General features: G+C 38.6%; 1 protein-coding gene across 3 annotated transcripts in view; it reads right to left on the reverse strand.

The window, feature by feature from the left end:
* Nucleotides 1-21643, reverse strand: part of DCDC2 (doublecortin domain containing 2) — a 55292-nt gene that overhangs the window by 12741 nt on the left and 20908 nt on the right. For all 3 annotated transcript variants that reach the window (XM_048938551.1, XM_048938552.1, XM_048938553.1), the window contains 4 exons: nt 19625-19768; nt 18549-18603; nt 15990-16179; nt 1207-1307 (listed from right to left, as the gene is read on the reverse strand). In XM_048938551.1, coding sequence (XP_048794508.1) covers nt 1207-1307; nt 15990-16179; nt 18549-18603; nt 19625-19768 — 490 coding nt within the window. The remainder of the gene's footprint in view (nt 1-1206; nt 1308-15989; nt 16180-18548; nt 18604-19624; nt 19769-21643) is intronic.

Genomic DNA, 21643 nt, shown 5'->3' on the forward strand with positions numbered 1-21643 from the left:
GCCTGAATTTTGCTTTTTCCCCCACATATGCACACTTCCTTGTGAGAGCAGCTCAGGTAGCAAAAATCTGTTAGTAGCAACTCAAAAATAATTCCATCTATGGACTCCATATGGGCCTCAGCACATGAGTTTAGAGGTACCAAGCAAATCCCCAGCATTGCAAGATTACAGGCACAAGGGATGCTCACTGGCAGCTGTATGAACAGCTGCTCTCACCAAATACTGCAGTGGCAGGGCACTATTAGCTGTTTTCCTGTCTCTAGTAAGGGTCACCATTCTGTAGCTGTGGTAAACTGTCAAGAGTGGCTGCAGAGAGGGCAGAGCTCTTGTGGCTGCCATAGCACCCCTGTGGAGGAGTTGCCATCCCATGGCTCTTGAATTTTGGAAGAATTACAGTCCATCTAAAATCTAAGACCTGACAAGCCAATATCTATCAAATGCTTCATGTTACCCCCAAGGAAAGCATCATGCACCTTCAGAAGCTGATGAACAGGCTAATTATTTCTTAATTTGATAATTGCACAGTCAGGACTAGGGCACAGTGTACTAAGAAACATAAGAAATACAGACTGAGATGACAGGCAGTATGTTCTCCCCCACTTTCAGTACTACGGGTACAATCCAACACAAAATAAACATCACAGCACCTCATAAGGACAACCACCATTATCAGGGGTGACGTCCTGATGGTGCTTAGCACACAACCCTCTGAGGTCAAGGTAGGTATTCTTTGTGCAAAGAGAGAACTTCAGCATTTCTTATGTCAGGAACAAGAACAGTCTTGATGAAAAATGTGGCTAATTAAGTGCCTAGTTGTTTCAACAGAAGACCGTACTGGTAGCTTGGACAAGAAATCTGACAAATCCAGATGTGTTTTTGGTTCAGGACTACAGGAATTTTGACCTTGATTCTTATTTATTCCACCAATACAAATGGACTACAGTCTGGGTGAATCTGCTCAGTAAGCAGTTGAGATTCCCTGAGGCCTTTTAAGACTTCTCAGATCAGTTCTGAAGCTGATGTACAATAAAAAGGTAACTGAAAGAAAAAGAAAGATTTGCTGAAGTTCCCATAAATAAAGCTGTACTGGTGAGCAGCTATAAGCATTTGCAAAATAATCTCTTGTGCTCCTGAAAGAAATTGAGTAAAGAACACACACAATGAGGAAAGAAATAAAAAGTTGTTTATTTAGAGTTCGAGCAATACCTGGTCCAATGGAACTTCCACACGAGTGTCTTCATCTTCTTGAACTTCAGCTGCCCCCCACATTTCAGATTGCTTTTCTCGAGCTCTGTAAATCCCTTCACCTACAATGGGAAAAGAGTAGAAATAAGTGAGGTCCAATTGCGACTCTGTGTGGCAGAACTACTGAAGTGCACTCAATACTGCTGCTGAGAGCAGGTTTCTGAGCAGGCTCACCATTTCTTTTAGCAAAGTTCTCAACCTCCCATTATTCTCAATTTGTTTTCCTTTTTAATAACAAATAGCATACTACACCACTGGGAGAAGGAAAAGGAAATAGCATGAACAAAGCTCCGGATCCCAATTCCTTCAGCTTTAGGAAAGGTTGGGAGCAATCCCAACCCTGCAGACCTGTCAGGGTTTCCCCACCCCGTGAATGTCTCCAGGACTGCAGCCAGACCCTGTCCTCCACAGCTGGTGGGGAATGGGGCAATGGTTTGGAGATGGAATGTGTGAAACTCACCAGCTCTCAACCCATTCTGGCCCCGGCAGCACGAAACCTTCATGGCTTTATCCGGCACATGTGTCGCTTTAGGTTTGATTTAGGTTAGATTTTGATTTGAGAGCAATCCCAATAACATTCTATTGCTTCTACTTCTACAGTCAATGACATTACCCTCTTGGACTTAGCATAGTAACCCTTACACATCCAGAAGAATCCCAGGCACCAAATCAAGAACACTTTGAACCAGGACAGAAGCAAAACAAGGAAGAGCTCAGAAATTAAGAACACAAGGGTTAATTTAAATCACTTTCTCCATCTATCTAGGAACAAGAGATGTCTACGCTGTCATGTTCACATCCACCATAATAAGTAACCATAAGAATAAATAAGAAAGTTTGCACTTCACTGAATTGCTGTATAATTCCTCATAAAAGGATGTGAGCTTGATAGTATCAAACCAACATGCAAACCGTTCTCTGTTGCTGAACACTAGGAAGGAGGAAACAACCTATAAGAAAAACAAGTGATAAAGGAGACTTACAGAAGTGTAGGTAATGATTCGCATAAAAATAAGCACTGCCTTCTCGAGAAATTAGTTTTCCAGTTTTTTTCTTTCATTGTTATGAAAAGGGGGGGGGAGAAAAAAATCAATCCTTGGAACAAAATTCAGAGATAGAATTATCACTGAAATCAGACCAGAGCATCAGAAAGCAAAGACATTGTCAGAAATATCCACAACTTTATTCCATGCTGATAGTGCTGGCTGCAGCCTAGGGGAAGAGATTTTGTGATGGACATAAAAGCCTGGGTACCTTGGAGTCAGTTCTGCTGGAACTTCTTTGCCCAGCCAATACTTGTACTCTGAAAGCACCAGTGTGCAGCATACCAGTGTTCTTAGTATTACAGGTTGGTTTCTTATCCTAATCATCTCAAAAAGATCCTTCTTCCTACTGTCATAATTAGCAGAGAAATAAGTATTTTCTTCATTTCTTTTTTCTTTTCTTTTTTGAAGGGATAATTAAATATAGTTCACCTACTTTATTCTATGCTTGATCAGAGACAACAAGGAACATCTCCTATTTGATGGTAGTATGGTTAACCTTCGACCATCCACATGTTTCATTACCCTTTGCAGATGTCCAGAGAAGTAACAAAACACACATGAATCAGTGATGCACTGATAAAAATGCCCAGAAAAGAAACAAAATGCATGTGATACCATCACAGATGATCCATACATTTCACATTTTCATGAGCTCTCTAGGAGGCAAAGTTCTGCTGTTCTTACCTTGTAAGAAAGAAAGATTATCCTGGGTGCCATCAAAAAATGCTTAAAGAATAACAAAAATCATCAGGCCCATCCAATAAGAGTTCAGGAAAGAAAAGTCCTGCCTCAGTAATCTGAAATCTTTCATGTTAAGATAGCCTGCTTAGTGCATGCAGGGAAGGTGGTGGATGTGGTTTGTCTGGATTTCAGGAAGGCTTTTGATGCTGTCCTTGACAGAATCCTTCTGGACATATTTCCTGATTGTGAGATGAAGAGGTGCATGGTACACTGAGTGAAGAACTGACTGATTGGTAGGGTTTGAAGAGTTGTTGGCAGCCAGCTACTAATGAAGTACTCCAGGGCTTAAGCTTGTGGCCAGTTCTGGTCAACAACTTTTTCAACTATCTGGATGCAGGAGAGGAATGCATCCCTAGTAAACTTGCTGACAATTTAAACCAGGAGGTGCTGTTAACTGTCTTGAAAGACAACAGGCTTTGCAGAGGATCTAGGCAGATGGAGCACTGAGCTATCAGTAACAGGCTGAAACTGAACAAGAACAAATTCCAGGTTCTGTACCTGGATGAAGCCATGGTGGATAAAGGCACAGATGGAGACGAGCAGCTGAAGAGCAGCCTAGCAGAGAGGGATCAAGGGGTACAAGTGACAACAGGCTCTGTGTGAGCCAGATGCGTGCCTGGCAGCCAAGGGGCAAACCTTAACACTACGTATACAGTATAAAAGGAGAATTAAGCTCCTTAAAAGCACCCAGAGGAGAAATCAAAGGTAAAAACAGGGCTGGCAGGTGTGTCCTGCAAGGAAAAGACGGCCATAATTAAAAGATATCAGTTGAAGAGTCCTACACAATCTTCTGTCACCTCTTCAACACACCAATGTCTTGCATGGAAAGCACTCTAAAATAATTCCTGCTTTTTAACAGGGCTGCTAGTGGAAGATGCTAAAACTGAACTGAAGGCTGCAATGGAAAGGAGCAGCATCAGAGAAATCACAGGATCTTCAAGGACTGTTTTCAGGTGAAGTGAAATCAGATCATTTTCAAAACAGCTGTGGTCTCTAGGAAAAACAAGTAGTTAAAAGACCACTGTATTTCAAATAAAGTCAACAGAAGATATCAGTACTTAGTTTCAGAAAAGGAAAAGAAAAGTCTGAGGATCTAAGAAAATCATTACTGAAAGAAGTGAATTATTTATCTCTGTGCAAACATTAGAGTATAGAAGAAAAATGTCCAAAATATATGTACCATCAATAACAAGGGAAGGAAAAAAAGTGCTTAGGTCTGAATTGCATCAGAACCAGTGAAGAAAAATGACATCAGCTGAAAAATAGGAAAGTTGTAAGAGTGGAACAAGTCCAAAATCCTAAAGAAAATGACAAGGAATTTAATTAGGCATACATTAGAACACACTTTTCTTGTATTTTTGTATTAGAAGAGAAAATGAATAGAAATTTGTAGAATACTGTACAAACATTTAACGCGATTAAAGGCAGCATCGAGAAATTATCTTCAAAAAGTGAACATTGTTAACATTGCTACTCTGCATCAGACAAATATTTACACTTTCTGCATGCAAATAAAAAAAATGTGGAGGCAGGCAGCTAATGAAAGGCCAACATATTCCCTGCTCATGTGTTTCTGTGCAAGATCTTGTCAGCAGCAGTTTGCAGACCTCATTAATCACTATTACCCGTGCCGTGAGTTATTCAGGTCCTCACAAGCAAATACGCTGGTTAATTTTTGTATCATTTTATAGGCAATATTTCTGAAGTGCTTTGTGGTTTAGAAAAAAGTCAAGCAAAAAATAAAAGTCTTACTGATGCAATGCTTCATATCCCTGCCTCCAAATCATTAGTCCGTTTCTACACACTAAGCGAAAGAAAAACAAGACATTTCATGCAATTTATAGTGGTTTCTAAAATAACACTATAGAATGAAGACTTACAAAAGTGTTATGAACTGGCATTGAAATCTCTATTAACAGAGTACTGTACATCACTAAAAAGAGAGCTCCCAGCACTTCCATTAGATGAAGCATTCGTGTCTACCCAAAATAGTTCCTAAAATGTTATAGGTTAGACACACTCCTCATGCAAGAGCAAGTTCTGACTTACTGTGTCCCAAACTAACTAGAAATGTCTGAGATGGCCACTGTCAATGTCCTGGACACACTGAGGCAAAAGAGGTCTAAAGAGTGGTAGGAATAGAAGGTAGGTCCAAAGCTTACAGTCAAGTTGTGGTATACTCTATCACTCTGCTCCAAGTTGAGTAGAAGATGACAGGAGCGAAGGATTAAATGGCACTATAAGATCCAAAATGTCATTGTACTGCTGGGAAAACTGCTCTACATGTCCCTAATTGAGCAGGGGAGTTGGACCAGATGACTTGTGGAGGCTTCTACCAGCATCAAGCATTCTGTAATTCTGTGTCCAGACAACCAGAAGATATTGGAATTTTTAAGGTTTTGCCACTGTGTAAGAACAGGCCACCTTGAGTCATTAATTACCTGTTTTTATGTTTCATGTAGAGTGAAATATCTTAAACATACAACAGTCATCTCCTATTACCTGATTATTTTAAAGCAGGGTCATGTTCAGCAGTTCAGGATAGAAGGAGAAAGGATCCAGAGAAGGGCATAGAATGGATTGCAAGATGAAAAAAGAGGAGCAGTCTAATGGAGAGAGGAGATTTGTAGAGGCTAAAGGAAGTTCCTGGAGTATTGTTTTTGGCTTCAAGCTGGAGGAAGTGAACAAGAACTTTAATTGCAAGTGCTTTTCTATGGAGCTTCTTCAAGAGTTGCACTTTACCTCTTCTTCAGCTTCATAATTGCAAAGAAAGACCTATGGAATCTTGAGAGAATCTAGACTGCTTCAAGCTCTGAATTCCCCAAAGCCTTGTGACTTTTACTGGGAAAGGGAACACCAGGAGCCTGATAATGGCTCTATCTCAAGAGGTGGCTAATGTTAAAAAAATATATAACAAAAAAAATAAACAGTGAACCAACTCAAGCTGCCCTAAGTAAAGTCAGATGATACGGGTGTTAAAACGCTGATGCCTACTATATTTTTCTTTAAGCAGGAAAATAAAGCAAAAACAGTATAAGGTACAAGCTCTAACAGCCAAGGATCTTCGCATTCAGATTCTTTTCCCGTCCTGTCCTCCTACCCATATCAGCTATGCTGGCTTTGCAACACTTGAGAGTTCAATTGTATGAAAGACTGATCAGACCACTGACTGATCAGGAAAGTTTATCAGATATTCACATGTCTGGCCAATCCCTTGGGAGGCACACAACAGATCAATCAGCTACGGCAAAACTGAGATCTCCAAAACATTTTGGCTAACACCACTTTGTGATATATGCTATCAATTGTCTACATACGCAGACATGCACTGTACTCAGTTCGGTATGAACAGAAAGAAGCAATAATTGATGCACGTATAACTTGAGCAAACCTTTGTGCCTCATGCCACTCAGTATTTAAGCTGAATTTTTTGTACCCTCTAACAAACAGGAAAGTAAAAAGTAACTGAGTTATAACGTTGAACTAACTCATAAGAAATCTATATATTTTAAATAATTAAACATAGAAATTAATGGCTCTCGCATAAGCTCCTTACCTAACCAGAATTAACTATAAAACATTTATTGCAGCACAAATTACAACATCGTACACTCATTGCATTACAAATTTGGAACTGATTGAAGCAGGGATAAAAAAAAAAAAAACACTGTAACAATAGCCTGCTCTGAATATTTTATGGGAATCAGAAGTGCTTACTAACTGCAAGCTCTATGTATAAGCAAGAAAGTGTATGTGATTATTAAAAAAATAATAATTGTGACTTACCACAGAGACTGCCTCATAAAAACGTTGTTAAATTAAAAACAAATCTTAAATATATATCTGTGGCTCCTTAAATTGAATTGATTGGTATTAGGAACAGAGAGGATGTATGCCTTCAAAATAATAATAAAAAAGAAGAAGGGAGAAAAACTCTTTTGAAGTATCACTGTCTCTAACAAAATACTGCCACTCTGATGACACTCTGATGATATGTGTGCCTGTGACTTCTGCCATCAGTAAAAAAGAACTAAAAAGAAACTGGAAGCAATATACACATGATACTAGTGAGACAATGAAAAACTTATTTTTCTTCACCTGATACTACTGCAGCTGCAAGCTTTAAAGAAATTATTTTTTCCCATGCAGGAAATACCCCATTTCTAAGGAGATTTTATGCCATCACCAGTTGCCAGCATCTGAATATCATAACAGAATCTACAAAAGGTACTCCTAGAGTTTTACTTCTTATGAAGCAGTCCCATTTACTGATAGGAAGTATGGTAATGTTAAAGCAAAGGAAAAGGTGCCTCAGTCAGTGTAATGCTAGAATGGTTTGGAAAGCATCACAATAATTGCAAGATAGTAAAGTCTCCAGCTACAGCCTTAGAAACAAAGGAAAAGAACTACTTACCTTCAAAAGGCCTCAGGCAGGCAGGAATCTCCAGCAAGAGACACCCCTACTTCCACGGCCAACCTTTAAATGGGGTCTGGGAAGGAGTAGATCCTGGCTCCACCCCTTCCACTCAGTCATGTGCATTGCTTGCACCTGAGCTCCCCTGGGTGGGCCTGCCTTCCCACCAGGTGCTCCATCACTGCTTCAGGCCGTGACTTAGCATTTCTGCTACAGTCAGCTTTAACAGTTCATTGCTCTTTATACAAATACAGAAAATAAAGGAACTGTGTGTCATAATATAAGGCTTTGTCTTCCTTTTCCCTACTTCGATTGTTAACTTCGTCTATTCTCTTGGTTTCTAAGCACTTAATTTATTCATTTATTTAAAGGACACATCATTATGGTTGTTTACATTTTGAAACTGATAAAGCAACTACTGCTTAGCACCAGCCTTTTGAATTCTGGCTCCAATCTTAAAGTCAACATTCTCCTGAGTGTGGCTTATACTGTACAAAGCAAATGCAAAGCCCTGAAAAGTCTATCCTGTTCCAGTCACTCCAAGTGGAGCGTCAGTAAACCTATATTCCACCTCTCAGTGAGTTGAGCAGCATGGCTTACCTATTGTCTAGTACTATTCGCCCATTTCATGTTTTGCAATGCATTCACCTTACTAAAAGCAAACTTTAAGAAACACTGCATGCTCAGAGAAAGGGGCAACAAGGTTTGCCATCGCCTCCATTCCACACTGTTGTTAGCATATTCTGGCAACTGTGATTCAGTAATACATGGTAACATCAACAAGGGTTCTCACTTCTTATTAGAGACTGCAATTTTGTCTCCTGTTGTGCAAATAATTAGCCTCCGGATCCTGTAAAATCTCTGGAAATAAGAAACAGAACGACCTCTCTTTTCTCAGCACAGTTATCATCTGCATTGACAGCAAAGCAACAATGATCAGATCTTTTCATCCTTGTTTAACTAAAGATAGCTCTTGTATCAGCAAAGCTGTCAGCTGGGCAACATGGACAGTAACAGTTCTAGCACAAAGTGCACAGCTGATATTCAGCAGTCCAAATGTATACTCTTTGGAAAGTTCACAACTTTACTGAAAGAAGTTTAGAGAATGATACCAGGAGCAGATGCCATACCTGATGTTCTATGCAGATTTCCTCTTAAAACTGAGTTAAAGATTTAGGGGAAGGTGTTCTTCTATCCCCTGGCATCTACTAAAGGGAAAAGTGGAAATGGCACAAAGCTACACTAGAGGATGTCCAGACCAGATACCTAATGGTTATTCAGACACTGGAACAGGCTTCCTAGAGAGATGATGCCCTATGATTGTTTTTGTACAAAAGGCAATGATATTACTTTAAATTTGAGTCATCCCCATCAATGATCTTTGCAGGTCCTTGGAACTAAATGATCTTTAAGGTCCCTTCCCACCCAAGGTATTCTACAACTTTGATTCTACTTGTTTCATAGCTGTAGCACAGCATTCCCATTAGCTTCTAACAAATGCTTACAATGCAAAACTATAACATTCTTTGCCCTTGTGAGTTCTTGCCTCACATCCATTATTTTCATACAAAACACCTAGCAATAGTGCAGAAAATTACTTTCACTTTAAAAACTCATAATCCATAAATCAACCACTAAGTGTACAAACAACAGTTTTTTTAAGGGCCTTGGAATGCACATTTAATGGATAAGTTCAAAAGAATAACACTGAAGAAGAAAGTTATATTTCACACACACATAATGACTTGTAGCTATAAAACACTGCAAACGAAAGGTACAAAGCTATGACTTCTGTAAAATCTAAAAAAGCCCTTTTTAAGCTAGGAAGTTACTCTATAGAGAAATCTGGCATATAGCTGAAGCAGCCTCTTGGCCAGACCACTCTTCAAAATCACAGCACATGTCACTACCTATTGCAAAGTTACACATTGTTGAGTAAAGAAGGAGGATGAAACAGCCAAAAGTGAACAGCACGTCTCTCTTTGCTCCCAGCCTGATCAAAGAAGGAAGATGTGATAACCAGATAGAGAGGCAAACTAGAAGAGGTTTTGTCTTTCTTTACATCCCCCGTTCAGCAATTCCACCAAAGCCTTGGCAATACAAGCATTTCTACAGCTGCTCGGTGACACATGGTCAGCCCCCACAAGTGGAATTTCAGAAGTAGTGTCCACTCATGAAGGCTGAACTAGCTCCTGTTACACATCTCTCCTCATTGCTCTTCACTGACAATAAAATGTATCTAGGCCCAAGCAACTGTCCAAAGTCAAACGAAAAGCTGGGACAGAAATGAGAATTGAACTCATCTCCAGCATCCTGGTGAAGCAGTGTGAGACAGGAAGGACTAGTTGGTGAAAGCCCAAGAAATAGCATGGAAAGAAAACAGAACAAGTCAGACAAAATGAAGGAAGAGCCACATAGACCCAAGAGGGAAGAAAAAGTGTCAGAAGATAACTGGAAAATGAGTGGAAAGTCTAGAGAGAAGAACAATGAAAGGTGACAATGAGTAGGAGGGGAAGAGGAAAGGAACAAAGCAAGGCAGATGGAGAATGCTGCAGAGGTCACCCTGATAAAAAGAGAAAGAGTGGCAACAGTTCAATCACAAAAGCTGCAGTGGGTGCCACAGAACACCTTTTAGTGATGTGGGAAGTCAGCCTGTTTTCTCAGGTAAATAGCTAGGACAAGAGGTAATGACTTTGTACCAGGAGAGGTTCAGTTGTGTATTAGGAAAAAAACCTCAGAAGGAGTGGTGAGGTATTGGAACAGCCTGCCCTGGGAGGTGGTGGTCACCATGTCTGGAGAGTTTCAATAAAACAGTGGATGTCACACTGAGTGACATGGTTTTAGGGGGCATGGTGGTGATGGTTGGACTACATGATTAATTAATTCTTCTTCCTTTTTGATTTGAAAATCAAGATTGTGGAGTCTCATCCTTGAAGATCACCAGCAGCCACCTGGAAGGACATGGTCCTGGACACCCTGCTCTGGATGTCCTTGCTGGATAAGGGGTTGAACCAGATGGACTCAGAGGTTCCTTCCAACCTCAGCCATTCTGTGATTCTGTAATACCACTAAATGTGCAACCTTGTGAGTCTGATCTGATATGTATAAGAATACATACATTCCAAAGAACACTTCAAATAATGATCCTCACATTTGTTCTGGGATTTTTTTGTTTGTTTCTTTCTTTTACAAGGAGGTGGCAAGTACATTTAGATGGCTCTGGCAGATGTTCAGGTAGGTTAAACCCAAAGAACCTCCTAAGAGCACAACAGGCTGTGTGACAGACACACTAGATCAAATGGATATGAAAATATTTTCTGCGTTTGCATATTTTTGACATTTATTTTTCTGTCCTGCTCCACTGGTTTGCCAGCAATCACCTCAATATGTCACAAGAAGCAACCAGAAAGGCCAGAAAGTAATATCCTGGCCTGCTTAAAAGAAGCAAACTGTTTCGTTTCCTTGGTTAGGAAGGAAATTTGTAATGACACTGCATTACTTCATAATTCTTTCTGGAAAAGAAAGGACTGCATGTCAACATGGAGCCAGGCGACTCTCATATGATGTGCCATGTAAAGCAGTACCAATTTTGAACAAGGGCAGTGTGTTTCATATTTTGCCTACTTTGATACATCTACTCATTTTCCACCACTGCCAGAGTTGTACTCAGTGGGCTCACGATGCTCTGATGAGATTTTCCAGGGAAAGTTTTTGAAGGGGACAAGTTCACCACCTACCTTTGTTCCAAAATGTGTATTAAATCGAACAACTAAGAACTTCCCATGTCCCATCTACAGAAAGATGATTTGGTGGACATTGTTAATAAAGTTTCTGCGCTACACTTAGCACAACATGTGGTTCTGTGAATGAAAAAATATTCAACTAGCAAAACACAAATTGGGAAATTTGATATAAACCAGGCTATCAAGTCACAAAATAACGTCTTCAACAGTAAGTTTGACATCATCACAAAAAAACAAATAGCAGTTCAACCATTCCAAATAATAGAGAATAGAAATATGGTGTAGTGCTGATCTCTGCAGCCCTGCATTTTTATGGTTCAAGCTGAGAGAACACCAGGACACTATCTGTCAAGGGAAATTTTTGACACGGGGAGTTTGGCTGAGTGGGAGGATACAGAAATTGCAACGCTCCACACCATCAGCTTCCAGCTGGCCAAGCTTCAGGTCACTCCATCCTGAAGTGTGAAAACCACCAGAAAAACAACAAGCACAACAACAATCAGGAGATAGATAACAGTTGCACAGACAATGACCTTTTGAGGGTGTTGTAGTACAAGTTCATTAAACTGCATCCCTACAAGCTGCCTATGTTTTGACTACACTGGAAATCCAGGCAGGGTCAGAGTTGTGTGAAAAGACCTCTGCTCTGAGGAAATTACGCTCCTTCCTTGTATTTTGCTTTCAAATGCTGGAGACTCTCACAAACAAATACTGCCAAAAATATTCAATTATAAGAATACTTTGTATTACACATGGAGATGTTTTTTTCCTAGTACTGTTGACTATATGAAAAAAGGCTTGCTATTCATTTTCATTGGAAAAAAAAACAATGAAAAGTAAAACAAAGTGGCAGACGTTGGCTACCAAGCAACCAAGCATTGCTCTCTATAACTTCCTGAAGGGAGGCTGTAGTGAGCTGGGAGTCGGCCTCTTCTCTTGTGTCATCAGTGATAGGACCAGAGGGAATGGTTTCAAGATATGACAGGAGAGATTCAGGCTGGACATGAGGAAGTATTACTTTTCAGAAAGGGTGGTCAGGCACTGGAATGGATGCCCAGGGAGGTGGTGGAGTCACCGACCCTGGGGGTATTCAAGGAAAGGCTGGATGTTGTGTTGAGGGACATGGTTTAGTGGGAGCTATTGGGAATAGGTGAACGGTTGGACTGGGTGATCTCTTAGGTCTTTTCCAACCTTGGTGATTCTATGATTCTATGATTCTAAGCATGGAATGATGTATCAACTCCTCTTTTGGATTCCTAGGGTTCAACAGAGGAAGAAAAAAATCTTTCTGCATGCATGCAGCCTAAGAAAGTTCTTATTTGAGAACTCACAATCTATTGTTAGTAAATCACTCAAGAGTAGATCAACTTGTGATATTATTTTTTAGAAAAGAATTGTTATCTCCAGAAATTCTTAAGCAGAAGGATGTTGATAATTGTAGCTATAAACATAGACATTTCCTATCTGTCTGAATGATGTTCTTGAATTCCATGGGAATGTGCTCTACGCACATTAAAGCACTTAATTTCAAAGTCATTAGTGTTAGGTAGCTCTAACAATCTTATAGGTGCATTTTATTGCCTAACGTTAATGATGAAATTGATTTTTTTTTCTTGTACCTAAACTATATCCCTAAAAAATAATTTTCTTTATTTTTGTGACTTTTTCACAACATCAGCATGTAAAAAAAATTTTTGTGTGCTGTTATCTCAAGAAGAATGATATCAATTACATTATGGATCCCTTTCTTTTTAGATTTTGCCACCAGGTAAGTTACCCAATATACAATGCTTCAAAACACAACAAAAAGAAATTGCACTGAGTGTAATGCCTTCAGGTTTGGCTGGATTAACAGAGTGATTATGAAAATGCAAACAATTTGACACTGGTAGCTTGACTGCTCAGCTCAGCCTCATCTCCAACAATATATCTCAAACATCATTCTCTTCCAGAGGGTCGTGTCTGCTTCTCTTTAAGTGGTGAAATGCATCACTCACTTCAGTGGGTCCAAAGAAACAGTGAATGCTTTGCCAGCAGCACCAGCTCTTTCCAAAATGTCGGATTCCTCTACCAGTCCAGTAAATCTCAAACAATTTAGAAAACAATTTGGGTAAAGGGCCTGAATTACCTTTTCTTATGATGAGACCTACCTACTTCAGAACATGGTTAGCAACTATTACAAAAACCTACTGCAGCAAGCACTTCTGTACTTCTTTGACAGATGGGAGAGTGGGAAAAGGTTGAAGATTTTAAGTGGCCTAGAGTGCTCCCTTACAAATTTTCAGTCAAAATGACTGAAGGGAAAGAAAAGAGACAACTGGAATTCCTCTCCAAAACACCATGTTCCTCCTTCAAATGTTTAGTTTTACACAGTGGTATAAACCGTTTATCCAGGAAAAGAGTTCCGCTAAGAAGTAAGCGAGCCAGTAAGATTTAAGAGATTCAGAATAGTTACATATGGCTTCTCAAGTGAAATGGTAAGTGCAGGATACCAGCTACCATTCCTAAAGGCTTGTAAAGCAAAATGCAGAAAATGTGAAATTTTAATTTCACTCCTCTGAACAGGAAAAAAATGAAACAAAACATCTTAACGTAGAACACCAGGGGAAAAAAAAACAGAGACAGAAGGGAAGAGGGGAGTAAAACACCATGAAGTGTTCTTGGAAAGATGTAGCAAATAAATACATTTAAACTGAACTAGAAGAATTAAATAATGATGATCTTCTTAAAACACAAACAGAGCTGAAAATCACTTTGAGACAGGAGCCTCTTAATAAGAATCTTCAGGCAACTGCTTCCTGGAATGTTTTCCACTTGATTGGGTGAACAAATACTGGGAAATTTAGTTAGAGAAAGATAAAGCCTGTAAAAGTTCACAAGTCTGCAGTGCTCATGGTGATTCACCTAAAGATTTACAGGAGGATGAAATGCTTTGGTTTTTGTGCTTGGAAAAGAAAATAGTTCTTACTGGCTTAGCATACATCTCCTCATCAACAGAAATCGTGAGAGCAGGGATTGCACTCCATCAGAAACTCATTGCAAGGCTTGGAATTTCTCATCCCATATTGTCTGAATTCAACCCAGAAGCATCATCTTCTCAGTAACTGCCTGCATGACCAGCTAGGTCCAGACTTGAAGAACAGCACACACATCAAACCTCACATTCCCACATCCACTAGCAGTCTTCATACAACAAGGATGAAGAGAAGAGAAATGAAAACTTCTCTCAACACATTCTTTAGCTCCAACTAGAGAACTGGCTGCCTTTAATAGCTTTTAGTCACAGAAGACTCACAAAGTATGGAAAATCTGAAGTGGAAACAGCAAGCAATCACTTCTTTAATAAACTCAGAGGATTTCCAAACATTTCTGTCGGGAGCTAGAGAAGTGGTAGCAGTAAATATGGAGAGAGAAATAACTCCCTAAATTTGCTATCTACCAAAGTATGACTTGTTCCTCAGTCACTGCCTGCTATAAGGACAGAGAAACCTATGAGTGCTTCCAGTATTCTTTCCACCCTTGGGAAAACAAAAGAAGTTATCTGAAACCTTCTAACCTAGTATAAGGTCCACAAAAAACAGTCATCTCTCTTGCCTTGACAAGAGGGATCTCCTTTCTGCCAGAAAGCATCTGCAAAAACTTTCTTTAAAAAAATCCTCAGGATGGAAAAAAATTTATAGAAAATCAACTTAATGAGACCAATCAGGAAAATTTACCTTCTTTGCCTGCTCTTAGTGTATGAGGTTTGAGTGAGATCTGCCTAACTACAGTCTAGATGGCTTTGCCACTTGGGCATGGTACCACACAACTTGCTCTGGGCAGGAGGTTGGACTAGATAGCCTCCAAAGGACCCTGCTGAACTCAGCCTTCTGTGATTATGTGCTATGTCTTTACACATAGCAGATCAGTACTCCAAACAGGAGGCTTGATCAGAGCATAGGGATTTTGAGGTCTGTATGAAGAATCCCGTACCAGCATTTCCCAGCATAAGTCAGTGCATCTATTTATTTTTACATGAAAAATGTATGAGTAATCAAAGATATCTGGAGTGGATAAACATTAAATAGAGTGGCTTTCCCCTGAGCCCCCAAAACTATTAAGCGAAGCACTCACAGCCCTCTCTGAGAGACCAGATCTGAAATCGTTCCCTTAAATGCTTCTAGCATGTATCAATGAATCTGAAAAATTGAGGACACATATGATAATTTCAATGGAAAGAAACTATTGAGCTGTTTAATGTGTTGCAAAGGATGAGCAGTTCTAGACACATCCCTTTTAATACAGCCACCGTTCTTCAGTAAGAAAAAAACTACTGAAAAACTGTACCAACAACAGGACAAAATGAAATTTGACTTAAGGCTGAAACAAAATGAAAATTCAACAAGCTTACTCTGAAAAAAAAAACTCTTACAGTACAAAACATATTGCACTGTTCTTTTCAAACTCAAATTAACAGAATTCTTCTGACTGAAAAAGTAAACTTACAACTCAAATGCAGACGTAACCACGGTGATGTTGGACGATGTATACTGAAATTTTAAACCACAGGTGATTATTGCACACTTAATTAGAAACACAAACAGCAGTTAGAAGCGGTGTCAAATGTTATGGAAAGTATAATTTACTTCTACTTAAAGATATTAATTGGCCTGTATTAATTATTCTAAGCAAAAATACTTGAGTAAATTAAATGAGCCAGAGTAAAGTGACAGTTCAAGTACCATACTAGGTCTGTGTTTCACTGGTTTAGCAGGAGATAAAAAGCCACTATGCTATGATTGAGTTTATCTCAGTACTCACCATTATCTTGCAGGTATCTTGTGGAAGCTGTTTGATTTTCTTTAGTAGATTTGATAGAACTGTGTCCTCTGGACACAGAATCCTCTGGATTATGGCATTTTTTGACCTTCTCTTTTGGAGACTGAGGTGAGGAACTGTTCTCCCCAGGGTCACTGGATCCAACAGTAGATTTAGACTGCCAATCATTTCCCTGAAAAGAAGTGTTCATCATCATCACTGATGAATATGATGAAGTTTCAACATTATTCCAAATTTTTAATATCTATGGAATTGAATCAGGTGTTAAAGAAATGTATTAACTTACAATCAGTACAGTTAAAGAATATCTAAAACAATCTGGAAAACTGTAATTGTATTATCAACTTTCTACATGATCTGACTAATTAAATGCTCCTCAACCAGTCACAGAAGAAAACAACACAATTACCACAAGGAAATAATGTTTCATCTGATGGAAAGAATGGTTAGGCAAACCTATACATGCACATAATTAAATAGCTGTATTTCATTCACATATGTGTGTATCTCATCTATGCGTATGTGAGGATGTAGCGTGTGAATAATTCACTGTCTGTGTAAATACAACATAGATATTGATCTGCTAAGTGTCTGGGAGAGGATGGCAGTCTTTATGTGGCAGAAGCATTGACTACCAATGAACAGAATGGTCTACCAGCATGTCACCTCTCAATCACCACCAAGGAAATCACCCGACTCCTCTGCTTCTTGGGTTGTGAATTCAGAACAAGCAATAGAAACCTGAACCTGATGTTTTCAGCTTACAGTTATGTACGGTGCTGGACATACCAATAACTCTAGCAGCTAGAGATTTTATTCACAGCATTTTTCCCCAGTCAGAATCTGTTCACAAGAAATATCATAAAAACCTTAGCTGCATATAGCAGCCCTTTATGATGCTGTTAACATCCCACTAAGGTGGGTTAAGAGATTAACAACTGAACCACAGTTGCCTCTCAACTGGGGATGTCACCCTCCTAATTCTGTCATTTAAATGGCATGTGTATTTTCATACTAAACCAGTTCTGTCAAAATGCTCAGTATAACAACAGAGCACTCAAGCAGAGGACAGAAAACCATGTCAGTGTCTAGAACCATTCACTTTGTCACAGACATTGATAAATCATGGAAAGCAAGTACACTTCACTTTAGTGTTTCACTTACTGTAGCTGCATGAACGATTTATGACATTATAGAACTTGCCTACCAGAAAGGACTTTCATTCTGCAGGAGTCTTGGGTACTTCAGTGCTGAAGTTAAAAGCAACGTCTATGTAAAATTAAAATTGCTCAGAAAAATACGTCCTGAGCAAAATTTTGAATCTCTTCCATTTTGTGTGATTCTTCTGATTTTTGTACAATCGAGGAGAAGTTCTATTTTAAATATTTTACTTAGATGCCACCTAGACTTGACCATCTAATCAAGCACTTATTTATCAGTACCACTGAACCTATCATTTATCCTTTCAATACAAAAAAAATGGAGGGTGCAGAAGTATTTCAGCTTCTTCTAATTCAAACTGGAGACCGTCACTCCCAAGAAATAATAGTAAAAATATGTAGAAGCCAAACTTAAGCAGTTTCACAATCTATACCAGTTCACTCTCTTTCACTACGATCTCTATATGGAATAAAAGTGATTATAAATAATTTTCTCTATGTGCTTTTAAGTATTGGAAGAAAGAAGAGTTAATAAATAATTGCTTGTGGAAATTGCTTGCAAAGCTCATTTATTTAATATCAAACATTACTTTGAACTGTATTCTTTATGCTGTGCTTCAAGAGAATGGAAGTCAGACTTGTATATTTTATTCCTTATTTTGTTAAGAAGTTCCAGAGGTGCTTTTTTTGTTTGTTTGTTGGTTTTTTCATTTGTGAATAGTGAACGGATACAATCAGCTAACACAATTAGAATGTCAGATTTGCAAACCTGACGCTCTGCTGTCTTGTACAGTAAACTTCATTTGTACATAATTGGTGCAAACAAACATTTATATTCTAATTTGGCACTACGTGTACAGTGAACTCATTTTTACACACGTAAATAGCTCCACATGATATGAAGCAGTGGATGCTTAACCTCTGTATTGTAATGGTTAGCTAGGGACAAAACACTTAGGAAACTGGGCTCAGGCTTTATTCAGACTCAGCATGCAGAAACACCTTTTTCTGCAATATGCTGTGTGAATGGCCCTGTGTTTTTCCTTTAGGAGCATGATTTGAATAAACAAACAGGTTTATTACGAGCAAATACAGTCAAACAAAGACAGTTGAAAAGTATTATGGGAAATACCACAACGCAGCAGCTGTTCTTTGCTAGGGAAGACTTGTTAAAAAATAAGGCATCCATTTCTGAGACAATATTTTCTTGGATTTTCTATTTAATTGACACTACAAATAGCTACAGATTCATCAAGCCATACCACAGGGTGGCTGTGGCTTTTTCTCTATGGATTTAATTAAATTCAGAGGACAAGGAGATTTCATCTGCTGGATTTAAGCAAAATTAGAAACAAACACCACGGTGGCATTTGATACTTACACTGCCCTTAGATTTTCGAGATGCTGCAATTGGAGGCAGTACGGATGCTTTAGAACTGCAGAAATAAAACATGCCTTAGAGTTCTGTGCACTGTTTCTTCCGTAGGTACTATCAGTCTATCACTAAATCAAGCAACACCAAGAAAACTATAGCAACAGGTATCATTTTATCTACTAGTTGCAGAGTTTTGCTAAGAATCACTTATTTCTGCTCACTAGAGTGCATTTAAACACATAATCCTTAACTTAGTCCAAAAAAATGCATTACATTTCACCATAATGCACAGTTAAACCCACAGTTAAACTTCTAATCCCTAGGGCAGTGGTCAGTGAGTTAGTAGGATAATTAGGACAAGTATAACGAAACATTCCAGCAATTTCAATAAAATTCTGTATCATCAATTGATCAAGACATCTTAAGCAATATTTTCCAGTGCCTTTAAATTCATTTGTTTTAAATTTTGTTTCTCATGTTGCTCACTGAAATAAATAAATACAGCACAGTTTACATGCATAATGTGGGACAAATGCCCTAAACTCACCTGCGGGACAGGTTTCTATTTATTTCCATTTCTTTCATTGCAATGACTCCCAGTTAACTTCACATTTCAAAGATACCAAAAGCCCAAGTTCCATCTTACAGAGACCCTGTTTAGGGCTCTATTATGTGATAATGCTGCCTTACAAAAACGACCCAAACATTAAGCACTCTTAAAGGAGTACATTTTCCATAAGGCATTACCATGCAAGCAGACCCTCACAAATGTAACTACGCATGATCTCATTTAGCTAATAAGTCATAATCTCATTTGTGAATTAGGAAGAAAAATTAAGCCAAGGCAAAATAAACTTTTGTCTGATAAGAATTTTGTGAAATATGATCGATGGTTTATTTATGAGCCAAAATAATCCCTTGCATTCCCATTTTCTCTTTTATTACAGATTTCTATCTCTACTTTCTTAGACGTTTTCAATAAAATTTTGCATCCATTCAAGCAAATCCATCCATCTTTTATAAATGTTTTATCAATTATAAATTTCTGGCACACGTACAAGAATGAGAAATATGAAACTTACCCCTGTGGCCTTATTGTAGATTTGCTAAACAGCAGCTCGCCATATGGTAACTTCTTAAACTTTTCTCTACCCGCTGCAACATAAAATTGCCCTTTCTCCAAGTCTGACCCATTCTGAATGTGTTTTCCATCTAAAGTGTAAAGTCTGAAAGAATATGTAAAGTCTTAACATAGTAAACCTTACCATTTTGCACAATGACATAGATGACAGGTAGACCAATCTCACTTGAAACTGATGAAATATGAAGCACGACGACAGATACAATGTTCTCACCATTTCTAACTAAGTGTGAAGAATGTATTACTATTTCTTTGGTCGCTAACACCTTCCTCTTGATATCTCGGGTGGGATCTGTTCTATGGGTTGTCCTTGTGCATCTACTGTATGGTCTAGATTTGGTGCCTTCTGATTTCCATCTCTTTGGGCCAAATAAAGACGGACTGGGTGGGAAACATTTTCCTAGTAATGACACCATCACAGCAGCTGTGAAACAGTGATTCATCTCAGCAAACTTTTATGAGTGCAGCATGCAGGCTCTTGTTCATGGCTGATGAAAATGCATAGCTAAAAGTGGTGGCTATGCTGAAAAATAGGGTTTTGTAGCTAAGAATCTGCTCTATCAAATTCTGCTCTGTGTATCTGATGTAATTTCCATGGAAATAAATAGAAGGTATTACTTTCAGAGCATAGTGATACTTACAAACATGACTGCGGGTTTTTGTACCTGATCTTTCATTTTGCTTACATTTTAATATTAATTAATTTAATATTAATATGCAATGCACAAATATTTTTGTTTAATTTAACTCCCCAAAAGTTACAAGCACCTGGCAGTTTCTAGTTTTATTTTTCATCCAGAAAATGATGACAGTAACAACTGGATGAAACCAAACCAATCACTGAAGAAGAAAGGGGAATTAAAAATGCACTTTTTAAGAAGGCAGATATATATGAAACTACTGGAATAACCAGTATCACACACATACACAATTTTTGTGACACTACTTATGCAGCTTGTTACCCCCTCAACTGGTCCAAACCATTCAAAAACATCCTGGGTTCTCTCATACTTCCCTGGATAATATTATGCAGGAAATGTCCTTGCAGTCATTTCTGCTCACTCTCACTGGGTGATAATCAAAGGCATGAACTGTAGGCTCATGATGAACTTCCATTTTCCTTCAGTCCCAGACAAAAAGTGGCAGCCAAAACAAAGCAAACATAGGCTGACAAAGTGGACAGTAACTTGAGGAATCATTGTTTTTGAACACCTGCCTGCCTACCACATACTTGCTGATCAGGTTGCTGTACCCCATCCCCAAGCACAATCTGGCAAGGAGAAAGACTGTTTTCTCATTGTCTTCTCTCTCATATTTCTTACTTATATCTGTGTTCTTATGATGATGATCAATAATTGTTTTCAAAAGCTACATGTGAAACTATAGAAGTCTCGGCAGCTTTGGATGTCATTTAATGACACGAGGAAGAAAAACTGCCATACACATAATGCAAGTCTTATAGCAGCTCTGCTAACAGTAACATAATTTCAGTAAGCCCCAGCAATTAATATGTAACTTATTAAAGAACAACAATCACTCTACCAGTAGCATTTTAGCATTTTAAGGAAAAAGCAATGAAAACTGGATTCAAATAAGACCAGAAAAGGGAAAACATTAAATAATTCAAAGTGCTATGTGCTTTATCTTATCTATTATCTTATTTTTAAAAGATTGCAACAGAATACTGAAAAGAATAACGAACAGAATACTTCTCAACAGCAATTTTAACTACACACATAAGTCTTAGTCTAAGCTGCGAGATATGGTTTAGTAGCTTGTGGTAGCAATGGCAATGAGAAGACTGTTGGACTAGATGATCTTGTAGGTCATTTCCAACCTTGTGATTCTATGATTTTATGATTCCATGACTATATATGCTTTCATATATATCAGTCAGATTCACCAAGGAGTGATTGGAAGTAACGAGAATAAAAGACAACAGGTTTTTAAAACCTTAATC

This window comes from Lagopus muta, chromosome 3 (assembly GCF_023343835.1).
Source record: "Lagopus muta isolate bLagMut1 chromosome 3, bLagMut1 primary, whole genome shotgun sequence".
NCBI lineage: Eukaryota > Metazoa > Chordata > Aves > Galliformes > Phasianidae > Lagopus > Lagopus muta.